The 15,627-nt window shown below is 47.4% G+C and overlaps 1 protein-coding gene and 1 long non-coding RNA gene across 3 annotated transcripts; one reads left to right on the top strand and one right to left on the bottom strand.

Annotated features, from left to right (window-relative positions):
• The first annotated feature begins 958 nt into the window (after positions 1–958).
• LOC111839121 (ribosomal protein S6 kinase beta-2-like) lies at positions 959–8,947 on the top strand. 2 transcript variants are annotated; one of them, XM_023802756.2, is made up of 16 exons: positions 959–1,116; positions 1,699–1,753; positions 2,131–2,168; positions 2,275–2,383; positions 3,698–3,766; positions 3,879–4,026; positions 4,850–4,907; positions 5,037–5,137; positions 5,234–5,324; positions 5,472–5,562; positions 5,798–5,905; positions 6,041–6,103; positions 6,227–6,304; positions 6,396–6,503; positions 6,608–6,720; positions 6,809–8,947. In XM_023802756.2, exons 2-16 carry the CDS (start codon positions 1,700–1,702, stop codon positions 6,963–6,965), a joined length of 1,386 nt encoding a protein of 461 aa, XP_023658524.1. In that variant the 5' UTR covers positions 959–1,116; position 1,699; the 3' UTR covers positions 6,966–8,947. The 2 variants fall into 2 exon arrangements, with proteins under 2 accessions (XP_023658524.1, XP_072563283.1); XM_072707182.1 differs by having other exon boundaries at positions 963–1,140.
• Positions 8,948–8,949: 2 nt separating this feature from the next.
• LOC111839124 (uncharacterized) lies at positions 8,950–13,097 on the bottom strand. The gene is made up of 2 exons (XR_011985591.1): positions 12,989–13,097; positions 8,950–9,802 (listed from the first exon to the last, which is right to left on the bottom strand). It is a non-coding gene; the product is annotated as an uncharacterized lncRNA (long non-coding RNA).
• Positions 13,098–15,627: the final 2,530 nt, after the last annotated feature.

Below are 15,627 nucleotides of genomic sequence, written 5' to 3'. Positions count from 1 at the left end.
CTGTTGTTTCCCCTCTGCTGCTGCGTGACACTATTTCATGCCACTGAATACCTGTATGATGGCACAAAAATACGGCCCACATAATTTAACTTGATTTCTCTTGCTGTCTCTGTGTCCACTATAATGATTAGTGAAGTGAGTAGTTTTAAGATATCTGCATTTATAATGCTTGATCGTCTTTAATTTGAAAATTCATACTTAATTTCATATTTCAGATTATCGTCACAACTCATACACAGACATCCCACCTATCCCGCACACTGGTAGGCAATTAAAAAGCAACTCCGTCATTTTCCTATATGATAAAACGTATTTGTAATCTGTAGAATTTGTAATCTGACGATAAAGTATGCTGGGGCGGAGGCATGAAATGTTTACGAAAACAAAGGACAAATCGCATCATGTATTGATGTTCAAAACTACACATAACTATTTCTCGATACGGAACGATCGCGTAACAAGACGGTACATACAAATATAAAGTAGGGTTGCCAAGTCTCAGGTATCTGGTGTGACACTCGGGCTTTCAGACTCACGCAAGGAATCTTATATATTATTCCATTATAAACCTAAAAATAGTTACATCAAAAGCGTTGGGGTAGTTTGCAAACCCTACAAGCTATTTACAAGGTAAAAAAATACATGTGTACAGACTGGTCTCGAATTTAAAATATCACGGCAGCTAGCTGACCAAACTTGGTAACCATGCTTCATTGCATGGAATTTTTTACTGTTTACTTATTGCATGCCTTCACATGAAATATTCATTAGTTGCAGAATCACCAATGCGATCTGCGCAAAATGAACAGAGGACGCATGCTACGGTTATATAGAGGCACCAAATAATGGAAATTATATGGATACAGTTACAGTTATGCATAAAATACAAAAATGGTTTCGTACAAGTTTCGGTTAGGTTAGGTTGGTGACATGTGCTTCCGGGTGTGCGTGCGTCGCCAGTCGCTTAGTGATGACGCGTGCAGGTGGGCGCCTCCCTGCCAGACCCTGGTCCGCTCTGGATGTGCGCAAAGGGAGTACAGGACACCTGGGAGCCGAGGGGGACACCCACACCGGGCTGGATGCGGTAATTGGGGCAGCGTGAAAGCCAGTAAGAAGGTACGAGCAGGCGCCCAGAAGAGTGTAAGCTCGGAAGAATGACAAGTAACACATCTATGGTGTAATACTAATAGCTAGTGACGCTTGCTGCTCGTACGTCAGCGTATGCACTGCACCCGCTAATCTGTGAGAAGTTAAAATTAATAAAGTTACCCGTAAATGAAGCTACCTGATGTACTGGGTCGCGAAGCTGCTTAACCGGCTAACTGGCTGCGACAGCCTAGGTCTCTTCGCGTAGGAAATTGGGTGGGTGGCCTGTAACATCATCTTAAGGTTTTAGTTATGGCTACATAGCCCACAAGATTCAAAAAGCAAAACGCGCACTACTGCTACTGTATCACACTTAAATAACAGATAGCTGTACAGCCGGGGTGGGGGGAGTGAGTGAACCCAATTTCATTAAGTTCTCATAACCTGCATACCAGGTCAGGTTCTGCCCTTCACTATAACACTGATCCATGTCCATGGTAATATATTGACTGGTGTTACGCACACATTGCAGCCACCGTAATGATGTTAATGATTTTATTTGTAAAGGGTAAGTTGTTTAAACATGTGTTATGTTGTGTTTCTTTGCTCTAGGATGGCTGGAGTTTTTGACATCGACCTGGAGTCTGAGGACCCGAGTGATGCAGAGGTAATGCTCAGGGTTCTCTCTGGGAGCCGGAGAATGTCTAGCCTTTTGGTGGAGCCGGCTAGTCTGGAACATATCTGTAGATCTAGCGTGAGCTGCCACAGACTCAGCCATTGAAAGGCATTCATAACCCCCATCATTCTAGTAAAGGTTGTAGGTCTAGGATGGCTCGTTTTTAACTGGCTTATAGACACATTTTGCCACTGGGGCTACCACCCAGTTCTGGAATTGTTTGAATCTAATGATTTACAGTGTTACAGTAGGCATGAGCAGCCTGTGTGGTTATGGCAGCGGCACACCCCAGCAGGGCAGTGTAAGGCAGTGCATGTCTTGCCCCGGGGTGGACCATTAAAGTAGTTGCCATGGTGTCTTTGTTCCAGGACGAGGTGTGTGACTTCACCATGGCAGAGGTCGAGCCGTGAGTCATCCTCATACCTACTTCTTTCTCTGAACGTCACGTGTGTCTCTTTCTGATCTGTTACATCTTTGCTGCAGTCACCCTGACTTACGTCTTGTCACTGCAGTGAGCAGACGGAGGAAGTGGAGCTCACCGGCAGCAGCGTGGACAGGGAGAGGGTCGGCCCCGAGTGCTTCGAGCTGCTCACGGTCCTGGGCAAGGGTGCCTATGGCAAGGTGTGTCCCTAACACGCTTTGGCCTGTTAGACCAGAGAGTGGCGCTTGGGGCCATTTTGACTACAGTACAGGGTCACAGTGACCTGGAGCCTGTTCCAGCCTGCATGGGAAGCTGCATCACAGAGCTCACATTCACATGCATCATCGGCCAATTAGAGTCAGGTTAGAGACAGCATGAAGAAAGTAGAGGACCTGCTTGTTCTGCCACAGGAAGATGCCAAAATATTATGGAGCATCACACCACTTAGTCTCTTTCCCTGTACTGTGCTCCTCACGTTGCTGAGCCTCTTTTTGAATGCCGTGCACATTTTACAGTGCATCACACTGCTGAGTTTCTTTCCATGTAACGTTCACCTCACACAATGCAGTGTGTCATACTACTGAGCCTCTTTCTGGGTACCATGCACCTTGCACGTTTTACAGTGCATCACGGTACTGAACCTCTTTCCATGTACCACGCACCTCAAACACAATACTGTGTGTCATACTGCTGAGCCTCTTTCCATGTACCATGTACCTCACACACAATACCGTGTGTCACGCTGCTGAGTCTCTTTCTCTGTACTATGCACCTTGCATATATTTCCGCACATCACACTGCTGAGCCTCTTTCTTTGTACCTCACACATATTACAGCGCATCACGCTGCTGAACCTCTTTCCATGTTCCTCGCATATATTACAGCGCATCACGCTGCTGAGCCTCTTTCCATGTACCTCACACATATTACAGCGCATCACGCTGCTGAGCCTCTTTCCATGTTCCTCGCACATATTACAGCGCATCACGCTGCTGAGCCTCTTTCCATGTACCTCACACATATTACAGTGCATCACGCTGCTGAGCCTCTTTCCATGTACCTCACACATATTACAACGCATCACGCTGCTGAGCCTCTTTCCATGTTCCTCGCACATATTACAGCGCATCACGCTGCTGAGCCTCTTTCTGTGTACCTTGCACATATTATAGCGCATCACGCTGCTGAGCCTCTTTCCATGTACCTCACACATATTTCAGTGCATCACGCTGCTGAGCCTCTTTCCGTGTACCTTGCACATATTATAGCGCATCACTCTGCTGAACCTATTTTCATGTACCTCACACATTACAGTGCATCACGCTGATGAGCCTCTTTCCATGTACGTCACACATATTACAGCGCATCACTCTGCTGAGCCTCTTTCCATGTACCTCACACATATTACAGCGCATCATTCTGCTGAACCTATTTTCATGTACCTCACACATATTACAGCGCATCATGCAGGCATTTTTTAATGTTTAATGAGCACTGTTATCCTTTTCTTTTAGGTGTTCCAAGTAAGGAAGGTGCAGGGTGCTCAGACTGGGAAGATATTCGCCATGAAAGTGCTGAAAAAGGTATCGTGTTGTGATTTCCCCGACGGGCTCTTCCATTGTCCTCGGCCTTCTTTCTCCAGCCGTCCATCGGTGCCTCTCGTAATCCGCCATACTGGCCCGGCTCTGCCCCCAGGCCAAGATTGTGTGCAATGCGAAGGACACAGCTCACACCAGAGCCGAGCGCGAGGTCCTGGAGACCATCAGGCACCCTTTTATCGTGGACCTGCTCTATGCCTTTCAGACTGGCGGCAAGCTCTACCTTATTCTGGAGTGTCTGAGCGGTGAGGAGGGGGCGCTGTGCGCTCCTGTGTTTGACCCGCCTGCCTGAAGCAGCATGCGGCATATATCTCTCTTGGTTAGCTCTCCTTTTAGCTTGCGTCTTCCTCACATATCCTACAGGCTTGGTGCTGGTTTGTCTCTCTCTGTATCTCTATCTGCTGCTCACTGCCCCCCCCCAGCTTCCTGTTACTGGCCAAACCCTCCTCTCTGCTTGTTCACTCGTCTACACCATGTGACTCGAGATGTATTGCGCATCCTGGGAATCCTTAGAGCCTGGTGCCATGTGGGTTTTTCTGGAATCGTGGCTGTTTCCTGAGCTACACTTTCCACAGTAGACTCAAGATTATACAAGTACAACACGTAATCAAATATATACCTGGTCACTCCTAAGACTGAGCATACATATAGAAGATATAGTGTGCATATGTTTAAGTAATGGTATACCTTTTTACACAGTGCGCATATATTTTTAGCACAGTAATCCATGTATATTAAAGTGCAGTTCCGTTTGTGTACTTACCCGTAGTTCTGAGGCTATTGAGTGACAGCAGATAGAGTTCGTATTAGCAGCTGACTTTATATTACAGTGTTAAAAGCTGTGGTGGCATGTCCTGGTTGAGAAGCCTGAGGATAGAATCTCGAGATGTATTAAGGTCTCATTCCGGTGGTCAAGATGTATTAAGTACTCATTCTTGTGGTCATGGTGTAGTAAGTACTCATTCTTGTGGTCATGGTGTAGTAAGTACTCATTCTTGTGGTCATGGTGTAGTAAGTACTCATTCTTGTGGTCATGGTGTCATATTCGCCCTCCCCCCCCCCCTCCAGGTGGGGAGCTATTCATGCAGCTGGAGAAGGAGGGCATTTTCATGGAGGACACAGCCTGGTGAGGAGGGGGACAGGGTGGTAAATGGCCACGTAGGAAAGAGCAGTAGCCGGTACATGATGCGCAGCGGATTTATAATTTTCGGAAGTTGGCTATTTGCAGATGGTGGTGCTTTCCTCTGCTTCACAGCTTCTACCTGGGGGAGATCACCCTAGCTCTGGGACACCTGCACTCTCACGGGATCATATACAGAGACCTGAAGCCTGAGAACATCATGCTGGACTATCAAGGTGGGTGTCCTTGGGGCGCTTATGCAGTCGCCTTGGGCCGGGATGTCGGCTCTTCCGGGACACCCTCACGCTGTTATTTCTCCGTCTCGCTTGCAGGCCACATCAAGCTGACCGATTTCGGCCTCTGCAAGGAGTCTATTCACGATGAGGCCGTCACACACACCTTCTGTGGGACCATAGAGTATATGTGAGTGTAGATAAGCATGGACTGGACTGCCAGTGGTGCTGGAGGACCTTGAGTGGTGCAGTAGTGCTTGTGAGACTGTTGGTGCATGTTGACTCTTTGGATCTATGGTTCTGGAGGTTGGTGACTGATGGCCCCTCCCTCTTCCAGGGCTCCAGAGATCCTGACGCGCTTGGGACACAATAAGGCAGTGGACTGGTGGAGTTTGGGAGCGCTGATGTTCGATATGATGACAGGCTCGGTAAGAGAGAACAGCATTAAAAATATACAGTATGAAGTAGCTGTGGGGTGGTGATGCAGCCCTGGATGGCTTCAGCGCTCTCTGTGCACAGCATGGCCGGTACTGGGGGTCTCCGGGGCTCTCCCAGAACATGACCAGCAGGTGGCAGTGTGCATGGGTCATTCGGCATCGCCGTAAGTTTTCTTTAGCTTTCTTCATCCCATAAATCCCCGTCCTCCCCCTCACTCCCCTGTAGCCCCCATTTACGGCAGAGAACAGGAAGAAGACCATTGATAAGATCCTGAAGTGTAAACTGAACCTGCCTCCCTACCTCACCCTGGATGCCAGGGACCTGATTAAAAAGGCAAGATGGCCAAGGGAGAATGGGGGGGGGGGGGTGCCATGGCCCCAAGTCCAGAAACGCACCTGGATTCTCATAAGAAAACCTTCTCCTCTCTCCCTTTGCCCCCTCCATCACCCGCCCCCTTCCCCCCCACAGCTGTTGAAGAAGAGTCCGGTGCAGAGGCTGGGCTCCAGCAAGGCAGACTGTGCTGACATTAAGGTACAGAGTCCCGTTCCGTCTTGCTGAGGTCTAACAGCTTTTCCCACTCTTTTCACACTCGGGCCCTTCGCTGTTCCATGACTGAAGTATACTAAAGCCTGTCTCTTATCTGTCTCTTGCCAGAAACATCCCTTTTTCAGACACATCGACTGGGACGACCTGCTGAATAAACGTGTGGAACCTCCTTACAAACCCAGTCTGGTAAACGCCCCCTCAATCATACTGCCATGCATGGGGGCATCCCCCTCTTCCAGTGGCGGTTGGTAAAATGGCCGCCCCTCTCTCCCAGTAGCAGTCGGAGGAGGACGTCAGCCAGTTCGACAGCCGCTTCACACGGCAAACTCCGGTGGATAGCCCTGATGACACATCCCTGAGCCAGAGCGCCGAGCACGCCTTCGCGGTGAGAACCCTTCTCCCGGCCTCCTCGTCTCACGCCTTGCCCATTAGTGCATCCTGCTTTATTTTGAGACTTGCTCACATCAGCTGACAGCTGCTCCTCCACAGGGCTTTACCTACGTGGCCCCCTCGGTGCTGGAGAGCTTAAAGGAAGGCTTCTCCTTCGAGCCCAAGACTCGGCCCGTGCGCAGGGTCAGCAGCAGCCCGCACACGCCTGTCAGGTGAGGGAGCGTGTGCCGATCTGGCCGCTCTGCCTTCACTTGCCTAGTGTGTGGAAACACTCCTCAGTCACACTCTCCCCCTCTGCAGCCCCCTGAAATTCACCCTGGCCGAACCATTCAAGTGTAGCGCTGATGGGGAGATGAGGACACCTTACGAGGCGACGCCCCAAGCCAGTGACAACTGCGCCTCTCAGCCAATCAGGACCCCAGGCCGTGCTAAGAAGAAGAAGAAAGGGCACAGATGAGTGCAGTAGAAGCGGAATGTGCCCGGGGTGGGACGCCACAGATTCCCCACTCACCAGCGTGCGGGCGTGACCACCTTCAGCGTGAGGGTCTTAACACCATCAACCTGAGGGCGTCGACACCTTCAGCGTTAGGGTGTCTACACCTTCAGCGTGAGGGTCTTAACAATGTCAGACTGTGGACTTCAACACCTTCAGCCTGACAGCGTCAACACCTTCAGCGTGAGGTCGTGGACGCCTTCAGCGTGGGGGCGTTGACATCTTCACCGTGATGGTTTTAAAACCTTCAGCATGCACCACCAGCATGGGGGGTGTCAACGTATGGAGTCGCTGCTAAAATTTCTGCATTCAATGTTTATTATTAAAGTACTATTTCTTTCCAAGTAGGGCAGTAATTGTCAGAGGGGTGTATAGGTGGTAATGGGGTTGCGGCTGTAATTTGAGTTCCGGCTCATCTGCTAATGTCTGCTCTCTGGTGGACCTCCACTGCTGGGACCAGAGCGAAGGGCCTGAAGAGCTGATTATTATACAGAAGAACCTCTCTTGCTGGCCTTGTGTGGGTGTGCTGTTCCTGCTGCGTGTGCGTGCGTGTGTGTGTGTGTGTGTGTACCAGTATGGGTTATCGATCACATTCTTAGTTAATGATCTCTGTCAGCCTGCCAGCACCAGCCGGGGTAAAATCCACTGGGGTGAGCAGAACGATGCCCATGTGGCCTTCGGCCATCGCAAGGGTAAAGAGAGCAGCAGTGGCTGACCGTGTGACCTCCTCCCAGCAGAGTCATGCGTGATTCTTCCTGTAACATGGATAATGAACTGTTGGCAAACCATTTTAGCGTGTGTATGGTGTGTTGGACTGTATGAATGACAGCAGTGAAACAGTTTGAAATTTTGTCTGTTATAAACGTGATGGGTTTGGAGATCTACGTTTACGATGGGCTGTGGTGTAGAGATTTGCCACACGATTCATCCAGAAAGACGCTGGTCTCCAGGCTCAGTGGCCTTGTTTGGTTTGGGCTGGTACAGTACTTTTCACCTCACCCATTGCAGTAATCATCTTACGATGTTTCAGAACCCCTGATCTTGAGCCCTGCTGGATGCTGATACAACTTCATGCTGCGATTTCCTTTTTTTCTGAAGTACAGTCTTTGTTAACATATATCTACTGTAAGTCAAATCTGAAATAATGGGACGACAGTCACTGAAATCTACCTTAAGTAACATTGCTGAATGAGTGTTTTTTTCTAAATGATCATAAAAGTGTGGTTTCAGGTGAATTTACTGTTTTGGAAGTGGTGTTTCCATCTAAACAGTGTTTCCGTGTTTTCATTTGATCTCGGTGCTCTTACGGACTGAGGTTCGGTTTGAGGTGGCATTTCGCCCTCTAGAGGCAGTCTCCAAGGGAGAGCTTGGTGCCAAATGAGCTCCGCCCAAATTTGTGCTTGCCCAATAGGAGCCAAGCCCCTGTGTTGAAGGGTGTGTCTCTCCTCTGACCCTAACTGTGCTAGCCTTCCAGTACAGAGTACAGTCCCACGTGCCTTGTGAGCTGCTATTGTTTCACAGGAGGGTAAATTAGGACATCAGCCCATCCAAACAGGTGGGGGTGACTAAGTACAGCAGGGGGGGTGTGGGCTTTGATATCACCTCAGTTCACATCACTGAAGACCTCAGGTGCACTTACTCATTGTGGCTAGTTGGTAAAGCCAGGCCTTCATTTAAGAAACTTGCATATTGTCCTACAAAGCAGGAAGTGAGGGCCTTGCCATTGGCTCCCAAACCACCCCCTGCCCTTTCAGATCATGAAGAGGGCCAAGAAGAAGGTCCTTAGCAGATGGTTTTCAGAAATTAGTGCTGACCCAACCCAGAGTGTCTGAGGAGCACTGGGAGAAAGACCCTGGACAACCATTAAAGACAGAGAACCTCTGTTAGCATGAGTGTGACTGTTCAGTATCTGGCTTCAATTGATATCAATAAATGGGTGGAATTCAGCTGGTATGTGAACATTTTTATTTCTGCTTTGCATTCATTTACAGCAGCAGGATGCACATTTGCCTTCAAGTTAATACATGTCATGCACTGTAGTCAAATTAACCCCCCCCCCCATCACAGTATTGTCAAGTCTCTGCCGTCTTCCTGGTTTTCGTCGTCCTCTATCATGATGTCATTGTGAGGCTGCTTCTCCATTTGTGTCACTCTCTCTTTTTGCACTTCCTCCTCCTCTCCATCAGTGCTAGTGCTGCTTTGCCTTTCTGTCTGACCCTCGTCGTCCGCACCCACCTTCAGGCCCTCGCCAATCTCTTCTCCCCCTAAACTGGAACCGTCATCAGAAGCACATTCCTCAGTACCTCCATCTCTGCGGTGTGATTGCCGCCAGAGCCTCAGCCGGCGCACGGTGGCCCTCGTGGTGTCTCTCGCCCACCTACGGCCCTGCGGCCTCCAGAGCCACCAGATCAGGAACAGCAACCCCACAAAGAAGACCAGGAATAGGATCACCATGCCTGTAGCAGTTTTCCATGATTTTGTCTTTGGGGTGGAGTTCTGTGGTGTGCTGTCTGACTTCCCTCCCACTCTGCCAGAGGCTGCTGAGATGATGCTATAGGTGCTTACTGACAGATGTTGGAAGGATGCAGCCCTGCTCGTAGTCTTGGTGATGTTGGTCGTCGTGGTATTTGTCTGCTTGTCTGAGTGACTGGTGGTGTTTTGAACACCATCGGATGGATGAGTTGTGAGAACTTCTTGACTGTGAGGAATAACAGGGGTGTTGATGGTCACAGGTGAAGAGGATGCCAGGACAAGCAGACTGAGCATGCTCAGGGACACTGTGGTGGCGGTCTTCATGGTGCCTGCAGGCAGAAACAGAGCAAATGGATTTAAATTTTCCGTTGCTATGATGGATTAACGTCAAATGAGTGCACTAAAGCTTCATAATGAGATTGATGCAGAGCCAAAGGAAGAAAAAATGGAGGGGGGCTGAACAAGCTTCGGCAGACAGTTCTGGAAAGGCTGTCTTTTTCTTTGGTTTAATTACGATTGAATTATTCTTCCTAAAAATAAACATTATGCTTTCGGCAGTTTGCTTAAACATTGACGGCTGCGGAGTAGCCTACAGGCTGCAAGCTATTTCCCGATACTTGTTTAAGATGCCAAGCTTCATAGTAAGGAGAAAATAATTCCCCAGCATTTAGTGCCACATCAGTCTCAAAAGCTTTTAATGTTCCAAAACGAAGACGAGATCTGCAAAAGGGTGAATGGCACGGGCTTCTTATTGGCCGACGTATCCAATAATAATAATAATAATACTAATAGGCTAGTAGTAGTGTGTTTTATATTTTCAAAAAAGATCGTAATAGAACGTATTTATGTTTGGAAGTCAGTGGTGTGTCATGAAGTGTCTCATTCGCTATTAGTAGCTGAAAAACGCGGTCGGAAAGTAGTGGAGAAAACCCATTGCTTGAATAGAGAAGCCCAAAAACTCCAAAGCTCAAGATTCAGGACAGTGGCTCCAGTGTCGCAAGTGCTGTGAGAGCTTATGCTCTGTTAAGAATAAATAATTAAATAACAGCAGTTTTGGAGTCCGTTTTCTTGCTGTTAACAGAGGAATGGCAATGGGAAGCTTCTCTTAATTTCTCGTATTTTGGGTCTGGCTCTTGTGATTTTTCAGCCTGCTTTAAAATGAGTTTAGGCTATTTGTAAACGTAGGCTATATAAATAGTCCGTAAAGCCGTATTTTACAGGACATATAGTCCCTTCGATTTGCATCACTCGCACGCGTCAATTTGATTTCGGATTTGTCAGCATGGACGCGCTTCTGTTAAAGGAAGGCACAGATGTGTCCGACATTGACAAAATGGTAAAGAATAAGTGGAGATGGGCTTGGCTAAATGAAATGGGGGACAATGGCAAACCATTTAGTTCATAGTGCAAGTAGATGAAAAGATATGCTTTTGTGTTGTCTGCCATAAAAAATTGTCTATGGAAGCAATGGGTTTCTTATCCACTGTTGTGTTTTACTAAAGCATTGTTGTTGAAATAAATCTGCACTGAAAACTTGATGTTTCTTCATTTATAGCTAATTATTGACAATGGTAAAGTCTTGCCTTAGCTTGAATTATTGTTACAATTATGTGAATGTAATTCAACTAGGGGCTTAGGGGATAATGGATAACACAACGTTGAAAATTTGATGCGTGGCCGAGGTGGTATGGAGGTCTAAATGGGGCCTGCAGACAAGCAGAGCATGTTCAGTGACACTGTCATGGAGGTCTTTATGGTGCCTGCAGGCAGAAACAGAGCATGCTCAGTGACACTGTCATGGAGGTCTTTATGGTGCCTGCAGGCAGAAACAGAGCATGCTCAGTGACACTGTCATGGAGGTCTGTGCCATGGAGAGAGATGGTGCCTGCAGGCAGAAACAGAGCATGCTCAGTGACACTGTCATGGAGGTCTTTATGGTGCCTGCAGGCAGAAACAGAGCATGCTCAGTGACACTGTCATGGAGGTCTTTATAATGTCAGGCTAACCCTGACATTAATTAGCCAGGCTAGGGTGGGACGGGGGAATGTGTGCCTGCAGATCATTCTATTTCTCTAGTAACGAATGTCAGGTCCCCTGAATGTCCCCCTCCCCTACATGGACAGCCCTGCCTGGGAGTAGTTCATGTGCTGCTCCCTATAATAATATAAGCATTTAAATGACAAGGTTAAACACTCATATTTTAACATTAGAATCGATCTCAAAATTAAACATCAAGGATATAGGTTTGATTTTAACATTGGTTGGGACCAAATAAGCACCAATCCCCCCATCCCCTAAACACATACGGTACCACAATACTGATAGGGACACGTCCCGACTGTCCATACCCAAATCTATGCCCTTACCGCACACCCTTAGTCTCCATGCTGTCTGCAGAGCTACATTGATTCTAGCTGGACTGCACCCACCAGCAAAAGCTGACCCAAGTAAGCATGGAGTAACTCTACTGCATTGCTTTGTGTATTTTGTGTAGGTGTACCAGTTCATAACCACTGCACTGTGGCATGTGTACATTATAGAATGTTTCCTGCCAGTAAAGAAGTTTGAAATTGGAGCACAGGAAGCTGGTTCTGTGGGCAGGAAACTGTGCCATGACAAGCCTTAAAGTGACACTAGCAGAAGCCTATGAAACTGCTCTGATTGGCTGCTGACACCTCCCACTTCATCAAATGAACATGATCTGCACGGGTAGTGGAAAATTAATGTTTAAACTCTAATTTGAGAATCATAGTATTCAACTTTTCTACTTTTAATTGCAGTAAATATTCCCCTAATCTCAGTCTTTCTTTGAAAAGTACCGGTGAAAATACTTAACCCTGCTGATGTGACATCTAAGGCCATTCTGACTGAAATAGTTTGTGCCTGCAAGCGAGAAACTTTTCTTTAGATAATAATTACATTTATATTTATTTTTATTTTGCAGACGCTTATGTTCCCGGAAAAGCACAGGTGAGCCAAATGTCACATTACAAACATACATGATTCCAATGAACAAGTGTAAGCAGTAATGCAGCAGGAGCTATGCAACATCTACCAACAAAGCAAGAACGTAATAAAACTATTCACTGATCAGAAGTGAAACATTAAGTACATTCAGGGACCAATTCCCAGAACAGAGGAATCCTGAGGTGTTTCCTGAAGGTGGAGGGGGAATTATATAGTTTGACAGTTCATACCACAGCGAGGAGCCACAAATGAGAACCTTTAAGGTTGTGGATTCTATTGTGTTCTTCACGATTTGCTCTTGAAGCATGAAAAAGGGGAGAGCTTAGAGCAGAAGTCGAAAGCAGAAGGACCGTCTGCAGGTAAATGTGGCCGGATCCATAAATGCTGATGAACGTGGAGAGTAAGAGAAGCAGTTCAGTTTGAAAGTTGGAAGAAAGGAGCAGCCTAGCAGGCTGGTGAGGAAAGAGCGGGAACTCGGCCTGAAGCTGCAGCGGCAAACGGAGGCCGGTGGCTGTCCAGCATGCGAGCCTGGGGTGCGTGTAACTCACCCTCGTGCGGATTCTGGGTCTCCGGGCTCCAAAAAGGGGAAAAATCAGCAGCGTGAGAGCGAGAGAAGATGAGGCGAAATTAATGGGTGAGACGATTGAAGAGGCAAGAAGACTGCAAAGAGGGGAAGAAAACCAGGGCAGGAGGTGGGGCAGAGTGGAAGACAGAGAAAAGGGGGAGGTGGAGAGAGAGTGAGCTGCATGTTTTCAAATGCACACACAGGACATTATGCACCAAGCAGTAGAAACAGCATGTTTGCAGCTCTGCATGTGAAGCTGTATGGTCCTGATAAAAATGCTTTTCCAACTTCAGGCATAACTCAATTCAGCAGTGGTTAGTTCTCCTTTTCGAGATGATGGCCACTTACGGTTTCTGGTGTTGCCATAGAGAGGCCCCCTTAAGAGAGGGAACTATCCCCTGATCCTGGGGGGCACCATGATTTGAGCTCTCTTGGGCAGGGGGATGGAAGGAGAGGACTTCATCCCGCCCTTCTCACTGGCTCCTGCCATCAGGGCGGTGCTGTGCAGAGCTGCACACATGCAGAGGTGCTCAGACAATAGGCACCTGCTGCAGAGTGACACCACATGACACACCACATCCTGTTGTGCTGTGGAACAAAAGCCATGCGTCTCTACTCTGCTGCTTCCCTTTGAACCGCTTTATTACAGCAAACACAAAGGTTTTGTCACTTTGTACATGTAACACAATCAGTGCGCCAATGTACAGACCATTAGCATCTCAGTGGCAGGTTCAAACAGGGATCAGAGTCTTTCAGAATCAGAATCTTTATTGCCACATGACCAAGGCCAGTGGAAGGTTGTCAGTTTGAGTCCCAGCCTTGACAGAATAGTCACATGTCTGTGGGCCCTCAAGCAAGGCCCCCAGCTCCATGGGGGCTACATTCTGGCTGACCTTGCGCTGTGACCCCCCAAACTTACTCTCACCTTGCTGTGTGTCTCATGGAGAGCAAGATGGGGTAGGCGAAAAGAGAATTTCCCCACAGGAATCAAAGTATCACGGTTCTCTTATACGGGGGCCAGTGACATATCAAACTTCCCTGGATCATTAATACTCCTTCTGAAGGATTTCCTTGCTGTACGCGCATGACTGTGTTGCTATGCACAGCTCCGATTTCATTGTCAAGTGTGTGGGTGACACGGTGGTGCTGGACCTCATCCCCAGCAACGATGTACAGGTCAACCTCAATGAGAGGGACCTCTTAGCATACTGGTCTGAGGCTAAAGAAGTTTTGCAGGGAATTCGGAAGGACATAGCAGGGCTACATCCCTCTCATCATCAACAGGGCACAAGTGGAGAAGTCCACCTCTCCCACGACTTTACACGTTCATACCATGTTCACGCACTGGTCTCAAAGGCAAGATAGAGACTCTGCCACCTGCGGCAGCTGAGGAAATTCAGTGTCTCCCCAGCGATCCTCAAGACTTTCTATACTGGTGCTACAGAAAGTGCAATATCACCAAACATTTCATCCTGGTACGGCAGCTGCACCGTGCAGGACCACAGAGCCCCACAGAGAGTGGGCCACCTTACTTCCTATTCGGCTGTCGTCTCCCTGCAGCACATCTACACCAGACACTTCAGGACCTGGGCGACCAGCATCATCAGGGACTCCATCAGCCCAGCAAGAGCCTGCTCAGCCTGCTGAAATCAGGCAAACGCTTCTGCAACCTCACGGCTGAGACAGAGAGACTGAAGCGAAGCTTCTATCCTCAGGCCATCAGACTTCTGAATGGACAATAAATCTAAATTAACCCCAGATCACCTTCAGAAAAATTGAATGTAAAAAGTAAATATTTTGCATCAGAAATCACTGCATTTCACAAAACTTAACTAAAAGATGGTAAATTCTGCTACGTGAAGACATTGTTTATTTGTTTATTGTTTATTTCAGACATATTCACATTCACTATATTTACATAGCATATTACCAGTCTTTTATGTTTGAAAAGGAGTAGGCTGAAGTATAAACTTATTTTTTCTTTGTTTGTTTGTTTTTCAAACACCTCAGTTCTCTGGAACCAGCATGCCCACCACATCGTGGTTAGTCACAGGACCTTCAACCAAATACCAATAATCTTGTAAGGATGTTGTGTGATACACCTGAAACAGAAATGTCCTTGATGAGATTTTATACACATGTAGTGGGAGAGGTGTATGAGATATGTCCATTCAGAAAAACTGTGGTTCAATGGGACTCCAGAAGGGTTCTCAGACCTGAGCTAATATGATAATAATGATTGAACTAAGTATATGTGACGCAGGACTCCAAACTAAATTTTCCAGTGGTAGCAATGGTGCTACCAACTTTCTCGGCTGCAAAGATGGACATTTCAGGTCCAGAAAGTAAAGATCCAGACCAAGATTTTGTTTCAACCAACCAGTTGAGTTCTATGTGACTCTTTATGCTCAACTGGTTGGTGGAAACCAAATCTTGGTCTGGATTTTTATTTTCTGGACCTTGTAGTGACTTTACATAACAGTTATTGAGCATAATTCACCATACTATCAAGTCTCTGTTGTTCATGAATGCTTGGTATCTAATCTGTAATTGGCGATCTACTGTATATCTTAACCCAGGTAGTGATTGACCTATTGGAATTAGTGCTCATCTTCATGTGAT

Source organism: Paramormyrops kingsleyae, chromosome 25, assembly GCF_048594095.1.
Source record: "Paramormyrops kingsleyae isolate MSU_618 chromosome 25, PKINGS_0.4, whole genome shotgun sequence".
In the NCBI taxonomy this organism is placed as follows: domain Eukaryota; kingdom Metazoa; phylum Chordata; class Actinopteri; order Osteoglossiformes; family Mormyridae; genus Paramormyrops; species Paramormyrops kingsleyae.
The sequence above is the reverse complement of the archived record's forward strand: the minus strand, read 5'-3'. Positions and strand labels throughout refer to the sequence as shown.